Raw genomic sequence first — 23,677 nt, 5'->3', positions numbered from 1 at the left:
AAACCTTGGAAAGTGCTGTGGGGCCTGGATGTGGAAAGGGAGCTGTGGTTTCGGTGCATTATTACATGACAGCTAGAGACTGAGTGTGAACGAATGGGGCCTTTGTTATCTTTTCCTAGCGCTACCTGGCACACATGAGGGGGAAGGGGGTTGTTATTCCATGTGTGGCGAAGTGGCAATGGGAATTAATAAGGGCAGACGGTATGAATTATGTACATGTGTATATATGTATATGCCTCTGTGTGTATATATATGTGTACATTGAAATGTATAGGTATGTATATTTGCGTGTATGGACGTGTATGTATATACATGTGTGTGGGGGTGGGTTGGGCCATTCTTTCGTCTGTTTCCTTGCGCTACCTCGCTGACGCGGGAGACCCCGACAAAGCAAAATGAAATAAATAAATGATATATATATATATATATATATATATATATATATATATATATATATATATATATATATATATATATATATATATATATATATATATATATATATGGATGTGTTGGAAACGAGATGTTTGAGGATAATATGTGGTGTGAGATGGTTTAATCGTGTAATATCCTTACCAACTATGGCTCATAGAGGAAGATTATGAATATCTCGTAGAATCTTACTGAAAATAATTGAATTTCAGGTAACGAAGCAAGAATGGCAGAGAATCTGAGAATTACTTGGAGAGAACAAATGTCCAGGAAAATGTAAAAAAAGTCTTATGAAGTTCAAAGAAGTCGAAGGCACCTGCGCTAATCGCAAATGTTGCTGTAAGTATACTTAGAATAAATAGTATTACATTAGCTGGGGATAAAAAGAGCAATAAATTCCTGAAGGGAGGGTTGAGTCTGCAACCTAGATCCAAATGCCTAACTGTTTCTTGTTTTGCTATGTTGATTGTTGTCATCTAGATTACTGAATATCTTTGCCCAGTATGGCAGGAAACTTGCTCCACGTGTGGCGTTTACAACTCCTGCACCCCATGTGGCCATCAGCACTCCTGCACCCCATGTGGCCATCAGCACTCCTGCACCCCATGTGGCCATCAGCACTCCTGCACCCCATGTGGCCATCAGCATTGCTGCACCCCATGTGGCTATCAGCATTCCTATACCCCATGGGGTTATCAGCACTCCTGCACCCCATGTAGGCATCAACACTCCTGCACCCCATGTGGTTATCAGCACTCCTGCACCCCATCTAGGCATCAGAACTGCTGCACCCTATTTGGCCATCAACACCCCTGCACCCCATGTGGCATCAGCACTCCTGCACCCCATGTGGCCATCAGCATTGCTGTACCCCATGTGGCCATCAACATTACTGCACCCCATGTGGCCTTTAGAAATCTTGTACTCTGTATGGCCTTAAACACTCCTATACCTCTGTGGATTTTAACATTCATGTACCCCATGTGGCCTTTATAATCCTGTACCCCATGTGGCCTTTTATACTCATGCACGCTATGTGGCACTTAACACTCTTGCATCAGATGTGGACTTTAACACTCATGCACATCTGTTGGGATGACACACTTGCATATTTTGTTGAGTGTGATCTTACTGGAGCTGTAGGAACCGCACTTCTGTATACGGTATTGACCCTCACCCTCATGCATCCCCATGGGTTAAGAGACTATTGCACCAGCTTTTGAATGTGACATATTTTCAAATGGTGTAGGCTGTATCATATGGGTTACAACACTTTTAAACCAGCTGTTAAATGTGGCATTCCTACATTTGATGTAGACCGTAACATACATACATCCGTTATGTAACGTGATAACTTTAACAGGAGGTGCCGATCTGGACGATTGTGCAGCTAACACGGGTCGTGACAACGAAACGTATCCATCACTTTGTGTAAAATATGGACCACAATTTTCGACATAGGGTGTGGATGGGGGTAGGATGGGGTGAATGGGTGGGTAGACGATAGTACTCATATACCTGATAAACTGTCAGTAATGCAATCAATGTGTCCTGCTAATGCTGCACCCAGTGTGGGTCCTGTTGATACCGCATGTAGTTTGGGCCTCGACTGTCTAACACGACATGTTGTCCATGACTCCTTCACCCAGTGTGGACCCTAGCAGTTCTGTACAAAGTGTTGACCGTGATACTGCCACACTCCAATAGGCATGTGATGCTGTCAGACCTATTGTGGATTGTACTTACTGGAAAGCTAGGAAGACATTTTATGCTTCTTGTAACAAAGATGTGATAAATAAGGATGAGTCTAAATGCTTAGTGTTGCCCTATTCTCCCAACTTAGCTAATTTAAGATGTGTTCTAAAAAAACAGTTCTTGCAATGTTGCTTTCCAGTACAATAACACCATCAGCAAGACTTAAGTAAATAATAGGCCAAATCATGAAACAATTGAGAGTGTTTACGCCGTCAAATGCAAGGTATATAAATACATATTTGTAGGCCAGACAGGTAAGAATGTAACCGAGAGGTGTAATTGACATCGACAGTCAGTACGGAGGGTTGACCACAAAAATGCCATCGCTAAACATTGTCATGAATATGATCACCCCATAAATGTTGAAATTCCTGTTATTTCCTACCCCTCTGCTGAGTATGCCATAAGTAACGTCATTGAATTTGTCTTAATTGCTAATACTAAGAACTTTAATTTGTCCCCAGGCAATGTTAAAGCCAATCCTAGCGCTAACCAAATCATTATGAGAGAACTGACATAATACAAAAATATAAAAAAAAATTCATGACACACCCAGCAACCCAGGTAAACCTTCGCCACCTGAACCTCCTTAATAACTCTCCTTCACAAGGGTTACGACCAGACATGGCAGACAGTCTTTCACCTAAAGAAATTGGTGTTGGACGGTGGGAACTAAGTGTTATGTTGGGATTTGAATAACTTTGTTAGATTGTTTGAATGGCGGTCAACGATGTAGCTAGTTTGTGGGAGATTTCCTTGCAGAGTTTCACTGAAAGATCCATAGGTGCGGTTGAGTGCTTGGTTTTAATGCAATGGAGGCACTTTAAAACCTGAAATCGTTTCTACTGTGTGGGAGATGGGGTTGGTAGGTATGCTGATGTCATTGCGGTATTCGTTGGCAAATATTAGCAAAGAAGTTGTTAATTTTGAGCACAGTCTCCTCATTGGTAAGGTGATCTACAGAGGGGAAGGGGAGATCCTCACTTGTCACATCCATTTAGTTCATATATTCTGTAATACCACTGATCGATGTAGTGATAGCCATGTCGGCTGCCATCAAAGAAACATTAATGTGACCATGATGGACTATTGAAACAACCATAATAATGTAACATAAATATGATATGATTTATATGTAGAACTCCATATGTAATCTTTGTATGTAGAGTAGAACTCGTACTGAAGATTCATTCATTTTTTCCTTCTGTCAGCTAATGGTTTGATTTTAATGTATTTAAAGGCAAGAAACATAAAGGAATTGTTCTTCTAAACCAGGTCCTTCAGTTTCCGCCAGGTCCTCCTGGTTCTCCAGGTATACCTGCTCCACCTGCTCAACCAGGTCCTCCCGGCGAACCGGGCTCTAAAGGTGACGTAGGCCCTGTAGGTCCTCCTGGGACATCTGAAATTCCATGAAATATGGGTACTTTTGGTCATCCAGGAACTGACGGCCGCCCTGGGAATCCCGGAACTCCAGGTAACCCTGGACCTGTAGGACCCATTGGTCCTGCGGGACCTGAAGGACCTGCTGGATCTGCAGGACCTCCAGGTATGAAAGGCGATCCTGGTTCTAAAGGTGAGCAAGGACCTGCGGGTGTTGCAGGACCTCCAGGTGAACCCGGTACTCAAGGGCCTCCTGGCCCCAAAGGTGATGCTGGTGCTAAAGGTGAGCCTGGTCCAGAAGGAGGAAAGGGAGATAAAGGAGATCCAGGGGCTGATGGTGCTAAAGGGGATAAAGGTGATCCAGGGGCAAAAGGGGACCAAGGTGATCCAGGGACTCCAGGGGCTAAAGGCGATCAAGGAGATAAAGGTGATGTAGGGGATAAGGGTGATAAAGGAGATAATGGTGATAAAGGTGACAAAGGTGACAAAGGTGACAAAGGAGATAAAGGTGATAAAGGGGATATGGGTGATAGTTCACCAAGTGCCGGTGGTACATTTGTCAGGTCGAGGAGAGGGTGGTAGACGTATGGGATGTGGAAAAGCTGAGAGTCTTGGAAGATTTCGGGAAGATGTCGGAGGTTGTCATCATGTAGATTACATCTTGCCACAATTTTGTCTCTCATGACATTCGTTTTATCTTATCATTTTTGAAATTATTCTTTCCAAAACATATTAGATGTACGAGGCTTTTATCCTTTATAAAGTTTTAACAGGTTTTGGACGTCATCTTGGAGCTGGAGGTACACTTTTATGAAGATTGGCTGAGGGCCTCAGTTTCTAGAGGATCCTTCAGGTCCTGTAGATTCTGGAAATACGAAAGAGTTCTCGATTTCCTTGGAATATGAGTGGCCCTACGCTACGCATATGTTAAGGAAACGTACGTTTCTCTCGAAGGAGATTACTAGCCCTGAGACTGAAAACAGTAAAGAAAAAATACAAATAGAAAGTTGAAAGTATTAAAAGTGTTAGGCATCATCAACATGTAGGTCATCTTGGTTGTTGTGAAGGGTCATTTGATCTTTGTCAAAAAAATGTTACTGTTTGCAGACTTATAACTGCCTCCCTCACCAATGAACAGATCCGTCGATACTCAAACTTTACGTAGCCAGGGAAAGTCCTCCATATGCAACACATGAACTTCTTTACATAAAGAGCCATATGAAACTTTGGAAATTGTGAAGGTATGAGATGAATTGAGGCAGCTTCTCACAGCTTGCCGGAACTTGGGTTCTAACTGCAACAATTGTACTCATCAATGAAGCTACAACATCTGCTTTAACATCAATGTAACATGCTTATCCCAGACAGCACCTTATGAGGTCATAACTCTTGCTGAAATGAAAACTGGTAAACTAAATGAACTAAAACAACTGTAAATGATGAATGGTAGAGACAAGCCGATGAAATGGCGTTAGAAAAAATGGAACAAAGGTAATTGGAGCAACAACTGTTGTATCATCAGACCAAAACTATTTGTAGACGAACACCTGTCAGTACACTCACTGGAGGAATAGTACACCTGTTGAAACAATGCAACTGCTGAAACAGCAATACCTGTTGAAACAATCCAGCTGGCGAAACAATATACGAAGCAGCATTTCTTAAAACATCTGCTAATGCAAATCGCATACTGAATCTACACAGTTGAAGTGAGGTAAACCAAACAGGTCGAACCTCACTATAAACCACTGTAGCATTCATTGTAAATGTCACCAGTATATAGATTCCGTTTATAAAACAAACCCCACCTGCAGCTTCCACATTTGTGGATACATTCATATCACGTATGAAAATGTATTGAAATATCCTTATCTAGATAGTGTATCGCATTATATATCTGTCTTTGATTGAAGGTTCATAATCTTTTCATCAACAACTATAGGTATTCTTTTATCAGCAGATGTACTACCCGATGCATCAGATGGTGTACCAGCTGTTGCATCAGCAGATGTATTGTCCAATATATCACTAATCACGTGTATCAGCAAATGTTTCACCTATTGTATCAGCTACAGTATCAACAGATGCATTTGCTGGTGCACCATCCAGTGTATCCGCAGACATGTTAGTTTTTGGCACCTATGTTACCCACTCAGTTATCAGTAGATATTTTAGATCTGTATCACCATATGTATCAGTAGATATATAGATATCATTATATGTATCAGCAGTTATGTATCATTGTATGTATCAGCACATATGTATCACTATATGTATCAGCTGATATGAATTACCATCTGTTTTCCATCAGTAGATATGCATTACCGTCTTCACCAACAGATAAGGTATCACTGTATGTATCAAAGATATGATTTCTGAAATATCACTTATGATGATGAATCAGCACTTGCTTATTCCAATATGTAAGTTAATGTATCAGGTATTGTATCATCAGTGAGTGTACTAGATATACGGTGGTTTTGTTGGATGATGCATCACCTATTGTACCAACAGAAGAGATCTATTTGCTGCTGTACCTGCTTCGTCTCCTCTGATGTACCACATACCTTTTAAGCACTCTATAGCATTGTTGCTATTATAAACTTTTGTTGTTGAATATGAAAAGCACAGTTTATCTCGAACATTGAGAATATATTGTACACGTTGTGTTCAAAGAAAATGCAAAGCAGTTTATATTTCATTTACCTTTGTGGAGGGAGGATTATTGGGGTGGCCATAGTTAGGACTGATTATACCTCCCTCATCACGATACACTAAGTGTTGCCAACCACAGTTTTAATGGCTTTAAACAAATGACATTTGATTATAGAAAACATTTAACACTAGAATATTGATATACAACTAAGGTGTAATGGTATAATCATAATTTTTCTTCTTTATTATACTTTGTCGTTGTCCAACACATTAGCGAGGTAGCGAAAGGATACATGAAAAAATGTAGCAAACACATTGATATATAAAAACGCCCACAAACGCACATATGCATACCTATACATTTCAGCGTAAACATACATATACATACACAGACATATACATATATACACATGCATATATTCATGAATGCTGCCTTCATCAATTGCCGACACCACCCCGCCACACATGGAATGGCTCTCTCTCTCTCTCTCTCTCTCTCTCTCTCTCTCTCTCTCTCTCTCTCTCTCTCTCTCTCTCTCTCTCTCTCTCTCTCTCTCTCTCTCTCTCTCTCTCATAGCCACAATATTCTTCTGGCACACAAAGTTTTACATTATATCTATTTCTTGTGGTATGATCATTGTACATACCACAACAGACGTTTATCTTAATATTTTCGTAAGAATATTCTCCCGCGACTGGAAACAATTGAAGCAACTTACTACATTCTTATGATATACCTTCCTTTTATAAAGAATACTTCTGATTTTCTCCTGGGATGTTTAAAGTAGAACCTCACTAATCTGTTCAAAAGTCCTCTCAAATCTTTTTGTTGAAGCTCAAAAAATTGTCCATAGAAGGTTGATACGTATTCAGGCTATTTTGTGCTTCGTGTTCCACTAGAAATTAGGGCACATGGGCTGGTTTTTACCTCTGGTCAGTCAGCAATGCCATTTTCACCCTGAACTCGAGCTAAAATTTCAAATCGGGACTGTCATTTTATGCTAAATAAACAGTGCCTTTGAACTTTCTCCTTTGGCACCGAATTTTGTCCTTTCTTTTATAAAGATAGTTTATCACAAGCGAGAAGCACAAATATTAAATCGTTATCACTTTACACTAAATTTTCTCTTGATAATCTGTGTATTACGGCAAAACCTAGGTTTAGCTTAGGGTTTCTACAAACACTCCCTAGATAGTATACACCACATCTCTGTAAGATGTGCCTTTATGTCGAACACATTATGACAGATAGTTCTTATGTCATTTTCTTGTACCCTTACCCCATGGCTCTTACAGTAACCTCAAATGGCCTTCAATGGGATGAGCATAGGTATAGAGGTAAGGTGCAAATACCTTTCCGGGGGCTTGGGCTATTCCAAGCACGACTCTTCGTACTTAGCCTGCCATTGCAATTTTGTACCACTACACACGTCCAAACAGAGCCTTCACTGAAACCACTCATTTGATGTACTCCATCATAATGCAGGTCTACTGGAACTCCTGCCCGTAACAGTCACCACAAGGACACTACCTCACAACCACATCTCGAAGAGAGCCTGAACTTTGTTACGACCTCACCCATTCCTTTAAGCGTGTGTAATCAGCCCATAGGTCCGTTAAATCAGAATTCTAAAATAATGACATGTGTAACAGATGGATTTGGGCTAGACACAGATTCCCTTGCCATCTGGCTATCATCTAACAGTTAGCGGCAGCTGGATATATTCTTCTACATCCAACATTGGTTAAATACCAAAAACAGGTTTATACAAATAATGAGAGAGAGAGAGAGAGAGAGAGAGAGAGAGAGAGAGAGAGAGAGAGAGAGAGAGAGAGAGAGAGAGAGAGAGAGCAAAACATTCCAATATTTTTTTCTACTTTCGTATACAAGTACTTTCTATTAATTTCTCTTATAACTTATATATTTCCCTGTTTCCTATAAATAGTAAAAAACTGAAAAGATACTATCAATTTACACACATTCAAATAGAAAAAATTTCACATTCATACATAAAGCAATCAGACTTTTCAAAAGAATATAATTCTGTACATTAGTAGAGAAAACTGAACAAAATATGATGGGTAACTGAAGTAATTACTGGGAAAGAGGGGAGACAAGAGTAACACCTTCCCATCCTGTTTTCAATTGGAGGGTAATACAGTAACCTAGAGATTAATGTAAAGATTACATTAATATGGACAGGTAGAAATCATTTCCCCCTGTATCACAAAGGAGGTTGGTATGGAAGCTGCTTCTTCAAGGAGGAATAAGGAGGAGACTTCTTCCATGAGTAGATAACCTTAAAGGAAGCTAACAAGGGATGCACGTTAGGGAGGCCTTTTCGAAATGGGTTGAGGTTAACCAAGGCATGCCGTAGGAGTCTGTCTTGGAACCATTCTTCTTGCTTATCTGTGTGAATGTCTTATAAGGAGGATTGTACTTCTACTTGATCATGTTTGCAGATGAGGCCAAACTCATGATGGAAATATAATGAAAAAAAAGGATAGCATCAACTTACAATGCGACCTAGACAAACTCCACAGTTGGTCTAAAACATGGCTTATAAAATTCAACTTCAGGGAAGTAATGAAGATTGCACACAGTGAAAGAAGACCTCAATCTGAAATCGTTTTAGTCTGAAATAAATTGCAAGAGTGTGTGTGAGAGAGACGTGTTAGCTTTCACTGTCCCTAAACTGTTTCTAGAGCACTACATTAGGATATTTGTAAAGAAAACAAATCTCTTTGCCGACATTAGGATTGGATTCAAGTATATGGATAAAGAATTACTCAGAAAGCTTTCACATCCTACAGTAAGTTAAGATTGGAATATGCTTCTCAAGATACATACAGTAACAGTTCACACAGGAGGGCATGAAAATGATTCCTAAATTGGGAGAAGAGCTGTATGCGATGACGCAAGAGGACTTTAATATGGGCCCATGAAAAGAAAAGTGGGAGAGACGAATCAGTCATACCCTTTAAATCTGAAAACCAGCTTTTTTAATGTAGATAATGAGGATTTCTTCGGAAGATGCATGAATAAAACAACAACTCGCCGTAAAATGACATTAGAGAGCGTAATAAACTGTGTTATGGGATAATGTGAAAAGGAAAAAGGGTTTCTAAAGTTGTATTATAAATAAATGTTGAGATATTTTAAAAGATGAGGCCTTGCGAGTGTAGTATTCCCTCTACTCATATAAACGTAGACAATTACTCCCACATACACACAGAGGCAAACACAAAACAGACTATAAAATATTCGTACTGCAAGTCAACGACTATATAATGCTTGGCCTGTCTGATGAAAATAATGGTTGGATGCCATTTGTCTGAGCCAGTATGCAAGGGTCAACGGCCATATAATTCGGCTCGCGCAATGTATCACCTCAAAAAAAAAAAAAATTGCTTGATTGGGTACCACCTGTATGTGGAAACACATGTGCTTCATCCGCCACTAAACCGTTTAAAAAGATGCGGCAGCAGCCTCAGGAAGTCAGTGACGACCTGGAGCTCGACGACAATGGTGCTGGCGTTGAGACTAGTGTTGCTGGCGCTCCTGCTTGGTGCCACTCTGTCCTCTCCCACACAAGTAAGTCAAATGGCAATGTTGAGACAAAGTCATGACTAAACTCTAGGTTTAGCCTCGTGGTCCATAACAAATGGATCAAATTTCCAGTTGTATTCGTTACGTGGCTTTTCTTCGTTTCTGTATTCACCCACAGAAGGTTACATTTGCTGTTGGCTAGTAGACAAGTATCTATCACTGAGAGTCTTTAGTTACTCTAACTGGAAGACAACTGTTTCTTGAAAATAGACTATAAATGATTTTATTACCTAGTAGCTACTTATTCTAAAGTCCTTATCATTTTTGCAAGTGTCTGTGCAGCTGTCTGTATAGAAGATGTACGTGTAAGTGTTCAACGTTTCGTTATTCTATCATTAGATTACCTTCAGGTTTCAGTCGGAATGAGGTATGAGTAGGTTTCTGAGGAAGGGGTAGACACAGAGGTAGCATTGTAGAGAATGATTCTTGAAGAATCGTATGTATAATCTAGCGATGACGAGGTTGACTGTAGGTTTAGGATGTCGCATTCTATATGTTATTAAGGAGCTTACAACTTCCTTTTTGATATTTGAATTCTTAGATTACATAGAATCTCTATTGTGGTTTGTGGTTCCGGTTGAGGCTGCAGGCCATGACGAATGTTATAGCCTTGTAGTATACTGCAAGTTTGTTTTTTGTATCTTTGGTTGTGTGCACTTAATGTTGTTGGATATGATGATAGGAGAGTTTTCTTGTCTGTTTTGTAAGAGAGGAACATCCTGGTTACATTCGAAGGTCTTGTGTGTTGTGGATTGCTTGCAGTACTACAATTTTCATTGATGTTCTCATAAAAGAGAATCTGTTAGTGAAATGTGTTGAAAAATCCATTCTTGATGTGGGACTGCCTTAGGTATTAGGCTTCCTGGTAAAATGAGTTCCAGTTAAGCGATATCTTTGTAACTTTATGGAGGAAGTTTTCAAAGACACCAGACATCTATTTTTGATGATATTCACCAGCAGCATTAAGGTAAGAGTCCAGAAACAGTAGGTTTTTGGTGAACGGACATATTGTGCTGACTAGATTTGCCTGAGGAAGTGTATGGAAAGGAATGCGTGTGTTGCAGATTAGTTCGTACTCTTACATTCCGCTCCAAAGCTTTCTTAAGAAGGAGATGAAGGTCCTTGTTATTGACCGTTACGTGGATATTGTCCAGGTAGTGACATTTGTGGCTGATCACAAGGAAGGATCGTGAAGATGGCATATATACAACACGGAGAAAGTGTATTCTAGTGGGTAACCCATCACTATCCCCTCCCGCTGGAAGAACTGGGATCCAGAACAGGGTTGTGTAGTGGAGACACAAAGTAACTTTTCCAGGATGGTCTGGGTAATGTTAGGTGCTTGTATCTTGGTGACTGTAGACAGATTCGTAGATGATTTATATCATGTATGTTGGCTGAGACACCACAAGCAACTTGTTCACGACTATTCCATTTACACCATATAATTACATAATATATATAGATATGTGTGAGCTTAAGATAGATACCCAATTTATCATCAAGTCCACTTGGGTTGATGAGCAGCTAGGTTGACTCTGGACCGACTGCCATGACCAAATGAGCTTATGCACGTTTGACCATAGGCGACCCGTAAATGCGTCAAGGGCTACTGTTGCAAGAGATACATTAGCTTCCAGAACAGATAAGCTGGACAGGAGCTAACGGGCGCTGTGTAGTCTGTGTATTGCCACGTACTAAACCTTGCAGGAAAAGCCAGACGAGTAACGTTAACCGTTACAATAGTGACGGAGACAGCATGTAGAAATGCCCTTGATGAATAATATATTACACGAGTGCATTAATAGGAGTATAAAAGATACCTAAGTAAATAAAAGACTAGACAAAACCCAAGGAAAATCAACTCACTGTCCAGTTGGTCTTAGATGATAATGGAGGGGAGAATACACTTGAATTATATATTTCCGGAGATCCTATGCGCTGTAACAAGGCCAGTGTCATTATTGTACATTGTATAAGAGGTCATACTACTGTTTCCAGCATCGTTCACCATTGTACACTCTCAATGGGTTAATTTTTGTCTCCAATATTGTCTGTGCTCCAAGCTCTCATTGACTTTATAGTTATAGATCTAAGACTTTAGATATGATACTTCCTTCTATCTATCTTAGCTTCAATATTTATGTAGTTAGCTGTAAATAAATCATAGATATGAATCAGAGATGGAGCACAACCTGTGTTCTCTCGTGGTCAGGAAATTATGATTGAGTCATTTGTTTTTGGGTACATGGATACTGGTTTTGTTGAATTAGTTTACCAGCCCCACTGCTGCTACTTGTAAAAGTGCATAGCTTAAAACTAAAAATGTTGGGTCCAACACGCAGTGGACAAGCATAGGAAAGCTCTAGCACATGGAATGGGTAAAGCAACTTAACACTACGACATTATATGGAACAGTCGGGCTCCAGATTATCAGCCTTATAAGCCTTATAACCCGTAACAGTGATCCCTCACTCCAAGTGACCACTTCCTAAGTTCCTTTGGGCTAAGTGAACCGAATAAAGACTGACTTTTCTTTCGTTTGACTTATCAACTTACAGGCCTCCGAAGCACCTCAGTATGAAATGAATAAAACAATTTCTGCTTGAGCAAATGCGAAAAAAGCAGATTACAGCAAACGAATGTCACACTTTTCCCTTAGAACGTGACTTGCTTTGACGAGGTGCTGGAGCGCACGCCAGGTACGTCTGTCCTGTAGGAAGGTTAGCAGGGAAGTGTTCATCGTCTTGTTATTGTAGAATTTAACGGTTAACATCATACTTTTCCTAGGATTGTGGTCAGCTCTGGAGGGAACAATATTGTCCATCATTTACACAAAGACTAGCAATTATACGTCCCTGCATAAAAACTCTTGAAGCAGAGCCAGACTCACAAGCATGAATTACTGTACGAAATGATTTCATATAAAAATCTAAGAAACGGTATGAGGTGGCATATTGTAAACAACTGGAGGTAGACCAAACAACCCCCAACAGTGAGGTAAATATGAGAGGGCCATCTTCTCCTCAACTAGTACTTAGAGTCTCTTCAACAAGCTAAAAGACTTTACCTTCAAGTTGTCACATAAGGGGATAAAGAACTAGTAAAGAGATATATAACTTATATATTTCTCAGCGTTTGTGTTCATGATATGTGTGCATAAGAAGGATGCAAGTGCTGCAGCTGTATGCCTAGGTACTTTAGCGAGAAGAGTATTAATGAGGCTATATATGAATGTAAGGAGGAAGTACTAACGCAACTTCCGAGGCTTCAGTACACCTAAGTATGTCTAGGTAAACTTCATCTTGTTGTGATGGTAGAGTGATGTTGAGGCTGATGGCAGCGGGACCAGCAAATGTGAAGAAGCTGGTGGATCCTGTGAGCCCGAGGGAGAATGTGACAATGAAATCTTGGAGGTCGCCGACTGCCCGACGCCTGGTGACGTCTGCTGCCTCCCCGACGAAGTAAACGGTGGGTGTTTGGCTCATATGTAATATGTTAAACACATTTTCCCAGAATAGTTTGATACCGATGTTTAGACTTAGTAAAGTTTTTGACCATGTGAACATCTGAAATTTCTCACATAATAATTTTCATAGAAGCTTTTACTTCACATCTCTCTCAGGAGATAAGTATTTATAGCAGAGATATATATGGAAACAAGCGATGTCCTTCGGAAGGTTGAAGTAATGGTCGAAATCATCTTACATCCTTCATATCTGGAGTGTTGGTCTTGTGTGCTTCACTATAAGAATATATATATATATATATATATATATATATATATATATATATATATATATATATATATATATATATATATATATATATATATATATATATATATATATATATATATATATATATATATATATATATATATATATATATATATATATATATATATATATATATATATATATATATATATATATTAAATAATAAGGAGAATAAAAATATGTCTTGAAAAGAGGAAAATTAAGTGCGTAAGACAAGGGAACAAATGGGAATTTCAGTGAAGGGGGCTAGTGGGGATGTGATAACAAGTAGTGGTGTTGTGAGGATATGGAGTGATTATTTTGAAGGTTTTTTGAATGTGTTGATGATAGAGTGGCAGATGTAGGGTATTTTGGTCGAGGTGGTGTGCAAAGTGAGAGGGTTACTGAGAATGATTTTGTAAACAGAGAAGAGGTAGTAAAAGCTTTGCGGAAGATGAAAGCCGGCAATACGGCGGGTTTGGATGGTACTGAAGTGGAATTTATTAACAAGAGGGTAACTGTATTGTTAACTGGTTGGTATGGTTATTTGATGTATGTATGACTCATGGTGAGGTGCCTGAGGATTGGCGGAATGCTTTCATAGTGCCATTGTATAAAGGAAAAGGGGACAAAAGTGAGTGCTCAAATTACAGAGGTATAAGTATGTCAAGTATTCCTGGTAAATTATATGGGATGGTATTGAATGAGAGGGTGAAGGCATGTACAGAGCATCAGATTGGGGAAGAGCAGTGTGGTTTCAGAAGTGGTAGAGGATGTGTGGATCAGGTGTTTGCTTTAAAGAATGTATGTGAGAAATACTTAGAAAAGCTAATGGATTTGTATGTAGAATTTATGGATCTGGAGAAGGCATATGATAGAGTTGATAGAGATGCTCTGTGGAAGGCTATTAAGAATATATGGTGTGCAAGGCAAGTTGTTAGAAGCAGTGAAAAGTTTTTATCGAGGATGTAAGGCATGTGTACGTGTAGGAGGTGAGGAAAGTGATTGGTTCTCAGTGAATGTAGGTTTGCGGCAGGGGTGTGTTATGTCTCCATGTTGTTTAATTTGTTTATGGATGTGGTTGTTAGGGAGGTGAATGCAAGAGTTTTGGAAAGAGGGGCAAGTATGCAGTCTGTTGTGAATGATAGAGCTTTGGAAGTGAGTCAGTTGTTGTTCGCTGATGATACAGCGGTGGTGGCTAAGTCATGTGAGAAACTGGAGAAGCTGGTGACTGAATTTGGTAAAGTGTGTGAAAGAAGAAAGTTGAGAGTAAATGTGAATAAGAGCAAGGTTATTAGGTACAGTAGGGTTGAGGGTCAAGTAACTGGGAGTTAAGTTTGAATGGAGAAAAACTGGAGGAAGTGAAGTGTTTTAGATATCTGGGAGTGGATCTGGCAGCGGATGGAACCATGGAAGCGGAAGTGAATTATAGGGTAGGGGAGGGGGGCGAAAATACTGGGAGCGTTAAAGAGTGTGTGGAAGTCGAGAACATTATCTCGGAAAGGAAAAATGGGTATGCTTTGAAGTGTTTTAGATATCTGGGAGTGGATTTGGCAGTGGACGGAACCATGGAAGCGGAAGTGACTCATAGGGTGGGGGAAGGGGCGAAAATTCTTGAGGAGTGTGTGGAAGTGTTGAGGAGTGTGTGGAACTCGAGAACATTATCTCAGAAAGCAAAAATGGATGTGTTGGAAGTATAATGTTTGAAGACAATATGTGGTGTGAAATGGTTTGTTCGTGTAAGCAATGGAAGGGTAAGAGAGTTGTGTTGTAGTAAAAAGAGTGTGGTCGAGAAAGCAGAAGAGGATGAATTGCAATGGTTTGGTCACATGGAGAGAAGGAATAAGGAAAGACTGAAAAAAAGGATATATGTGTCAGAGGTGGAGAGAACGAGGAGAAATGGAAAACCAAATAGGAGGCGGAAGGAGGGAGTGAAAAAGATTTTGAGCGATCGGGGTTTGAACTTGCAGGAGGGTGAAAGGCATGCAAGAAATAGAGTGAAATGGAACGATGTGGTATACCGGGTTCGACGTGCTGTCACTGGATTGAACTTGGTTATGTGAAGTTTTTGGGGTAAACCATGGAAAGTCCTTTGGGGCCTAGATGTGTAAAGGTAACTATGGTTTCGGTCAATTATACATGACATCTAGGGACTGAATGTGGCCTTCGTTGTCTTTTCCTGGTGCTACCTTATGTGCCCACGCGCTTGAGGGGAGGCGGTTGCCATTTCATGTATGGTGGGATGTCGACGAGAATAAATAAAGGCAGAAAGTATGAATATGTATGTGTGTATATATGTATATGTCTGTGTATGTATATGTATGTACACGTTGAAATGTATAGGTGTGTATATGAGCATATGAGAGCGTGTATGTATGTACATGTGTATGTGGGTAGGCTGTATATATACATCAACCTTGATAAATACTTCTCACTGCTTATTGCAGGTTACCTCCCACACCATATATTCTTAAGACATTCCAGAAACCTCTCTATCAGCTTTATCATATGCCTCCTCCAGGTCCATATTTGCCACATACGGAAACCCATTTGTTTTTCTAAGTATTTTCCACACACATTCTTCAAAGGAAAAAACTGATCCACATATTCTCTATTATTTCTCAAACCAATTTGCTCCTCCTTAATCTTATTACCTGTACATGCCTAACCCTCTCAATCAATTACAATTTTTCAGGTCTACTCAAGACAAATATGCCTCTGCAGTTTGAAAACTCATCTTCATCCTCTTTACCTTTATACAATGGCACTAGATATACATTACTCCAATCCTCAGGGACTTGCCCATGATCCATGCATACACTGAATATCCTTACCACCTATGGCTCATAGAGGAAGATTATGGATATCTCGTAGAATCTTACAGATAATCATTGAATTTCAGGTGACGAAGCAAGAATGGTAGAGGATTTGAGATTTACTGGAAAGGAGAATTGTCCTGGAAAATGTAAAAAAAAACTTAAGAATTGCGAAGAAATCTCAGGGACTTGCCTTAATGGCAGATGGTGCTGTAAGTACACTTAGAACAAGTAGTATTACATTAGCTGGAGATAAAGAGAACATGCCTGACTGTTTCTTTCTTTGCTAAGTTGTTTGATGTCCTCTATATTACTGGATATCTTTGCCCAGTATGGCAGGAAACCTGCTCCCTGTGTGGCGTTTAGAATTCCTGCACCCCATGTGGCTATCAGCATTCCTATACCCCATGGGGTTATCAGCACTCCTGCACCCCATTTGCACTCCTGCACCTCATCTAGGCATCAGAACTGCTGCACCCTATTTGGCCATCAACACCCCTGCACCCCATGTGGCCATCAGCACTGCTGCACCCCATGTGGCCATCAGTAATCCTGCACTCCATTTGGCCTTTAGAAATAATGTACTCTGTATGGCATTTAACACTCCTATATCTCGTGCACCCCATGTGGCCTTTATAATCCTGTACCCCATGTGGCCTTTTATACTCATGCACGCCATGTGGCATTTAACACTCCTGCACACTTGCATCTTTTGTTGAGTGTGATCTTACTGGAGCTGTAGGAACCGCACTTCTGTATACGCTATTGACCCTCACCCTCATGCATCCCCATGGGTTAAGAGATTACTAACTACACCAGCTGCTGAATATGACATTTTTCACATGGTGTAGACCGTAGTATATGGGTTACAACACTTTTAAACCAGCTGTTAGATGTGGCATTCCTACATTTGATGTAGACAGGTAACATATTTACATCCGTTATGTAACGTGATAACCTTAACAGGAGGTGCCTATCTGGACGATTGTGCAGCTAACATGGCTCGTGACTACGACCAATATCTATCACTGTGGGGAAAATATGGACTTCGATTCTCGACATGGGATGGGGATGCTGCACCCATTGTGGGTCCTGTTATTATGAGTATGACGCAAGTAGCGTCTTTGAATCTGTCTTAATTGCTAACACTAAGAACTTTAGTTTGTTCCCAGGCAAAGTTAAAGCCAATCCTAGTGCTAACCAAATCATTATGAGAGAACTGACAAAATACAAAAATATATAAAAAGTTTTTCACGGCACACTGAGCAACCCAGGTAAACCCTCGCCACCTGAACCTCCTTAATAACTCTCCTTCACAAGGGTTACGACCAGACATGGCACACAGTCTTTCACCTAAAGAAATTGGCGTTGGACGGTGGGAACTAAGTGTTATGTTGGGATTTGAATAACTTTGTTAGATTGTTTGAATGGCGGTCAACGATGTAGCTAGTTTGTGGGAGATTTCCTTGCAGAGTTTCACTGAAAGATCCATAGGTGCGGTTGAGTGCTTGGTTTTAATGCAATGGAGGCACTTTAAAACCTGAAATCGTTTCTACTGTGTGGAAGATATGGAAGGTATGCTGATGTCATTGCGGTATTCGTTGGCAAATATTAGCAAAGAAGTTGTTAATTTTGAGCACAGTCTTCTCATTGGTGAGGTGATCTACAAAGGGGAAGGGGAGCGGCTTCACTTGTCACATCCATTTAGTTCAAATATTCTGTAGGCTTGTTTAAGTTGCTCTGTATGTGTGTGTGTGTGTGTGTGTGTGTGTGTGTGTGTGTGTGTTTTGTGTGTATATGTGTGTGTGTGTGTGTGTGTGTGTGTGTGTGTGTGTGTGTGTGTGTGTGTGTGTGTGTGTGTGTGTGTGTGTATATGTGTGTATATGTGTGTGTGTGTGTGTGTGTGTGTGTGTGTGTGTGTGTGTGTGTGTGTGTGTGTGTGTGTGTATGTGTGTGTGTGTGTGTGTGTGTGTGTGTGTGTGTGTGTGTGTGTGTGTGTGTGTGTGTGCGTTTGTGTGTGTGTGTGTTTGTGTTTTGTGTGTGTGTGATAGCAATGTCGACTGCAATCAAAGAAACATTATTGTGACCTTGATGGAGAATTGAAACAACCATAATATTGTAACATAAATATGACATAATTTATATGTAGAAGAACTCAATATGTAATCTTTGTATGTAGAGTAAAACTTGTACGGAAAATTGATTCATCTTTTACTGCTGTCAGCTAATGGTTTGATTTTAATGTATCTACAGGCAAGAGACGTGGCGGAGGTGGTTCTTCTAAACCAGGTCCTTCAGGTCCTCCAGGTCCTCCTGGTTCTCCAGGTATACCTGCTCCACCTGCTCAACCAGGTCCTCCCGGTCAACCGGGCTCTAAGGGTGACGTAGGCCCTGTAGGTCCTCCTGGGACCCCTGGAATTCCAGGAAATAAAGGTCCTATTGGTCTTCCAGGAACTGACGGCCTCCCTGGGAATCCCGGAACTCCAGGTAACCCTGGACCTGTAGGACCCATAGGTCCTGCAGGACCTGAAGGACCTGCTGGATCTGCAGGACCTCCAGGTATGAAAGGCGATCCTGGTTCTAAAGGTGAGCAAGGACCTCCGGGTGTTGCAGGATCTCCAGGTGAACCCGGTACTCAAGGGCCTCCTGGCCCCAAAGGTGATGCTGGTGCTAAAGGTGAGCCTGGTCCAGAAGGAGGAAAGGGAGATAAAGGAGATCCAGGGGCTGATGGTGCTAAAGGGGATAAAGGTGATCCAGGGGCAAAAGGGGACCAAGGTGATCCAGGGACTCCAGGGGCTAAAGGCGATCAAGGAGATAAAGGTGATGTAGGGGATAAGGGTGATAAAGGAGATAAAGGTGATAAAGGTGACAAAGGTGACAAAGGTGACAAAGGAGATAAAGGTGATAAAGGGGATATGGGTGATAGTTCACCAAGTGCCGGTGGTACATTCGTCAGGTCGAGGAGAGGGTGGTAGACGTATGGGATGTGGAAAAGCTGAGAGTCTTGGAAGATTTCGGGAAGATGTCGGAGGTTGTCATCATGTAGATTACATCTTGCCACAATTTTGTCTCTCATGACAGTCGTTTTATCTTATCATTTTTGAAATTATTCTTTCCAAAACATATTAGATGTACGAGGCTTTTATCCTTTATAAAGTTTTAACAGGTTTTGGACGTCATCTTGGAGCTGGAGGTACACTTTTATGAAGATTGGCTGAGGGCCTCAGTTTCTAGATGATCCTTGAGGTCCTGTAGATTCTGGAAATACGAAAGAGTTCTCGATTTCCTTGGAATATGAGTGGCCCTACGCTACGCATATGTTAAGGAAACGTACGTTTCTCTCGAAGGAGATTACTAGCCCTGAGACTGAAAACAGTAAAGAAAAAATACAAATAAAAAGTTGAAAGTATTAAAAGTGTTAGGCAACATCAACATGTAGGTCATCTTGGTTGTTATGAAGGGTCATTTGATCTTTGTCAAAAAAATGTTACTGTTTGAAGACTTATAACTGCCTCCCTCACCAATGAACAGATCCGTCGATACTCAAACTTTACGTAGCCAGGGAAAGTCCTTCATATGCAACACATGAACTTCTTTACATAAAGAGCCATATGAAACTTTGGAAATTGTGAAGGTATAAGATGAATTGAGGAAGCTTCCCACAGCTTGCCGGAACTTAGGTACTAACTGCAAAGATTGTATTCATTAATGAAGCTACAACATCTGCTTTAACATCAATGTAACATACTTATCCCAGACAGATCCTAATGACGTCATGATTCCTGCTGAAAAAAAAACTGGTAAACTAAATGAACAATAACCACTGTAAATGATGAATGGTAAAGAGAAGCCGATGAAATGGCGTTAGAAAAAATGGAACAAATGTAAGTGGGGCAACACCTGTTATATCATCAGACGAAAACTACTTGTAGACGAACACCTGTCAGTACAATGCACCTGCTGAAACAGCAACACCTGTTGAAACAATCCAACTGGTGAAACAATAAAAGAAGCAGCATTTCTTAAAGCACCTGTTAAAGCAAAAATGCCTACTGAAACTACACAGTTGAAGTGAGGTAAACCAAACAGGTCGAACCTCACAATAAACCACTGTAACATTCATTGTAAATGTCACTAGTATAAAGATCCACCTGCAGCTTCCACATTTGTGGATACATTCATATCACGTATTAAAAAGTATTGAAATATCCGCATCTAAATAGTGTATCGCATTATGTATCTGTCTTTGACTGAAGGTTCATAATCTTTTCATCAACAACTATAGGTATTCTTTTATCAGCAGATGGACTACCCGATGCATCAGATGGTGTACCAGCTGTTGCATCAGCAGATGTATTGTCCAATATATCACTAATCACGTGTATCAGCAAATGTTTCACCTGTTGTATCAGCTACAGTATCAACAGATGCATTTGCTAGTGCATCATCCAGTGTATCCGCAGACATGTTAGTTTTTGGCACCTATGTTACCCACTCAGTTATCAGTAGATATTTTAGATCTGTATCACCATATGTATCAGTAGATATATAGATATCATTATATGTATCAGCAATTATGTATCATTGTATGTATCAGCACATATGTATCACTATATGTATCAGCTGATATGAATTACCATCTGTTTTGTATCAGTAGATATGCATTATTGTCTTCACCAACAGATAAGGTATCACTGTATGTATCAAAGATATGATTTCTGAAATATCACTTATGATGATGAATCAGCACTTGCTTATTCCAATATGTAAGTTAATGTATCAGGTATTGTATCATCAGTGAGTGTACTAGATATACGGTGGTTTTGTTGGATGATGCATCACCTATTGTACCAACAGAAGAGATCTATTTGCTGCTGTACCTGCTTCGTCTCCTCTGATGTACCACATACCTTTTAAGCACTCTATAGCATTGTTGCTATTATAAACTTTTGTTGTTGAATATGAAAAGCACAGTTTATCTCGAACATTGAGAATATATTGTACACGTTGTGTTCAAAGAAAATGCAAAGCAGTTTATATTTCATTTACCTTTGTGGAGGGAGGATTATTGGGGTGGCCATAGTTAGGACTGATTATACCTCCCTCATCACGATACACTAAGTGTTGCCAACCACAATTTCAATGGCTTTAAACAAATGACATTTGATTATAGAAAACATTTAACACTAGAATATTGATATACAACTAAGGTGTAATGGTATATTCATAATTTTTCTTCTTTATTATACTTTGTCGTTGTCCAACACATTAGCGAGGTAGCGAAAGGATACATGAAAAAATGTAGCAAACACATTGATATATAAAAACGCCCACAAACGCACATATGCATACCTATACATTTCAGCGTATACATACATATACATACACAGACATATACATATATACACATGAATATATTCATGAATGCTGCCTTCATCAATTGCCGACACCACCCCGCCACACATGGAATGGCTCTCTCTCTCTCTCTCTCTCTCTCTCTCTCTCTCTCTCTCTCTCTCTCTCTCTCTCTCTCTCTCTCTCTCTCTCTCTCTCTCTCTCTCTCTCTCTCTCTCTCTCTCTCTCTCATAGTCACAATATTCTTCTGGCTCACAAAGTTTTACATTATATCTATTTCTTGTGGTATGATCATTGTACATACCACAGCAGACGTTTATCTTAATATTTTCGTAAGAATATTCTCCCGCGACTGGAAACAAGTGAAGCAACTTACTACATTCTTATGATATAACTTCCTTTTATAAAGAATACTTCTGATTTTCTCCTGGGATGTTTAAAGTAGAACCTCACTAATCTGTTCAAAAGTCCTCTCAAATCTTTTTGCTGAAGCTCAAAAAATTGTCCATAGAAGTTGATACGTTTTTAGGCTATTTTGTGCTTCGTGTTCCACTAGATATTAGGGAACATGGGCTGGTTTTTACCTCTAGTCAGTCAGCAATGCCATTTTCACCCGAACTCGAGCTAAAATTTCAAATCGGGACTGTCATTTAATGCTAAATAAACAGTGCCTTTGAACTTTCTCCTTTGGCACCGAATTTTGTCCTTTCTTTTATAAAGATAGTCTATCACAAGCGAGAAGCACAAATATCAAATCGTTATCACCTTACACTAAATCTTATCTTGATAATCTGTGTATTACGGCAAAACCTAGGTTTAGCTTAGGGTTTCTACAAACACTCCCTAGATAGTATACACCACATCTCTGTAAGATGTGCCTTTATGTCGAACACATTATGACAGATAGTTCTTATGTCATTTTCTTGTACCCTTACCCCATGGCTCTTACAGTAACCTCAAATGGCCTTCAATGGGATGAGCATAGGTATAGAGGTAAGGTGCAAATACCTTTCCGGGGGCTTGGGCTATTCCAAGCACGACTCTTCGTACTTAGCCTGCCATTGGAATTTTGTACCACTACACACGTCCAAACAGAGCCTTCACTGAAACCACTCATTTGATGAACTCCATCATAATGCAGGTCTGGCTAACATCTAACTTAACTAGTTAACGGCCGCTTGATATATTCTTTTCCATCCAACGCTGGTTAAATACCAGAAACAGGTTTATACTAATGATAAGAGAGAGAGAGAGAGAGAGAGAGAGAGAGAGAGAGAGAGAGAGAGAGAGAGAGAGAGAGAGAGAGAGAGAGAGAGAGAGAGAGAGAGAGAGAGAGAGAGAGAGAGAGAGAGAGAGAGAGAGAGAGAGAGAGAGAGAGCAAAACATTCCAATATTTTTTCTACTTTCGTATACAAGTACTTTCAATTAATTTCTCTAACATCTTACATATTTCCCTGTTTCCCATAAATTATAAAAACGGAAAAGATACTATCAGTTTATATACAATCAAATAGAAAAAATATCACATTCATACATAAAGCAATCAGACTTTTCAAAGAATATAATTCTGTACATTAGTAGAGAAAACTGAACAAAATATGATGGGTAACTGAAGTAATTACTGGGAAAGAGGGGAGACAAGAGTAACACCTTCCCATCCTGTTTTCCATTGGATTGTAATACAGTAACCTAGAGATTAATGTAAAGATTACATTAATACGAACATCTAGAAATCATTTGCCCCTGTATCACAAAGGAGGTTGGTATGGAAGCTGCTTCTTCAAGGAGGAATAAGGAGGAGACTTCTTCCATGAGTAGATAACCTTAAAGGAAGCTAACAAGGGATGCACGTTAGGGAGGCCTTTTCGAAATGGGTTGAGGTTAACCAAGGCATGCCGTAGGAGTCTGTCTTGGAA

General features: G+C 40.0%; 1 protein-coding gene across 1 annotated transcript in view; it reads left to right on the top strand.

Moving 5' to 3' along the window:
* The first annotated feature begins 3,588 nt into the window (after positions 1–3,588).
* Positions 3,589–23,677, top strand: part of LOC139747136 (uncharacterized) — a 35,346-nt gene continuing 15,257 nt past the window's right edge. Inside the window, exons 1-5 of the mRNA XM_071659053.1 lie at positions 3,589–4,142; positions 9,700–9,817; positions 13,153–13,303; positions 16,493–16,618; positions 18,660–19,378. Coding sequence (XP_071515154.1) covers positions 3,604–4,142; positions 9,700–9,817; positions 13,153–13,303; positions 16,493–16,618; positions 18,660–19,378 — 1,653 coding nt within the window. The 5' untranslated portion in view covers positions 3,589–3,603. The remainder of the gene's footprint in view (positions 4,143–9,699; positions 9,818–13,152; positions 13,304–16,492; positions 16,619–18,659; positions 19,379–23,677) is intronic.

Source organism: Panulirus ornatus, chromosome 67 (assembly GCF_036320965.1).
Source record: "Panulirus ornatus isolate Po-2019 chromosome 67, ASM3632096v1, whole genome shotgun sequence".
Classification (NCBI taxonomy): domain Eukaryota; kingdom Metazoa; phylum Arthropoda; class Malacostraca; order Decapoda; family Palinuridae; genus Panulirus; species Panulirus ornatus.
This window is presented reverse-complemented; position numbering and strand designations above follow the sequence as displayed.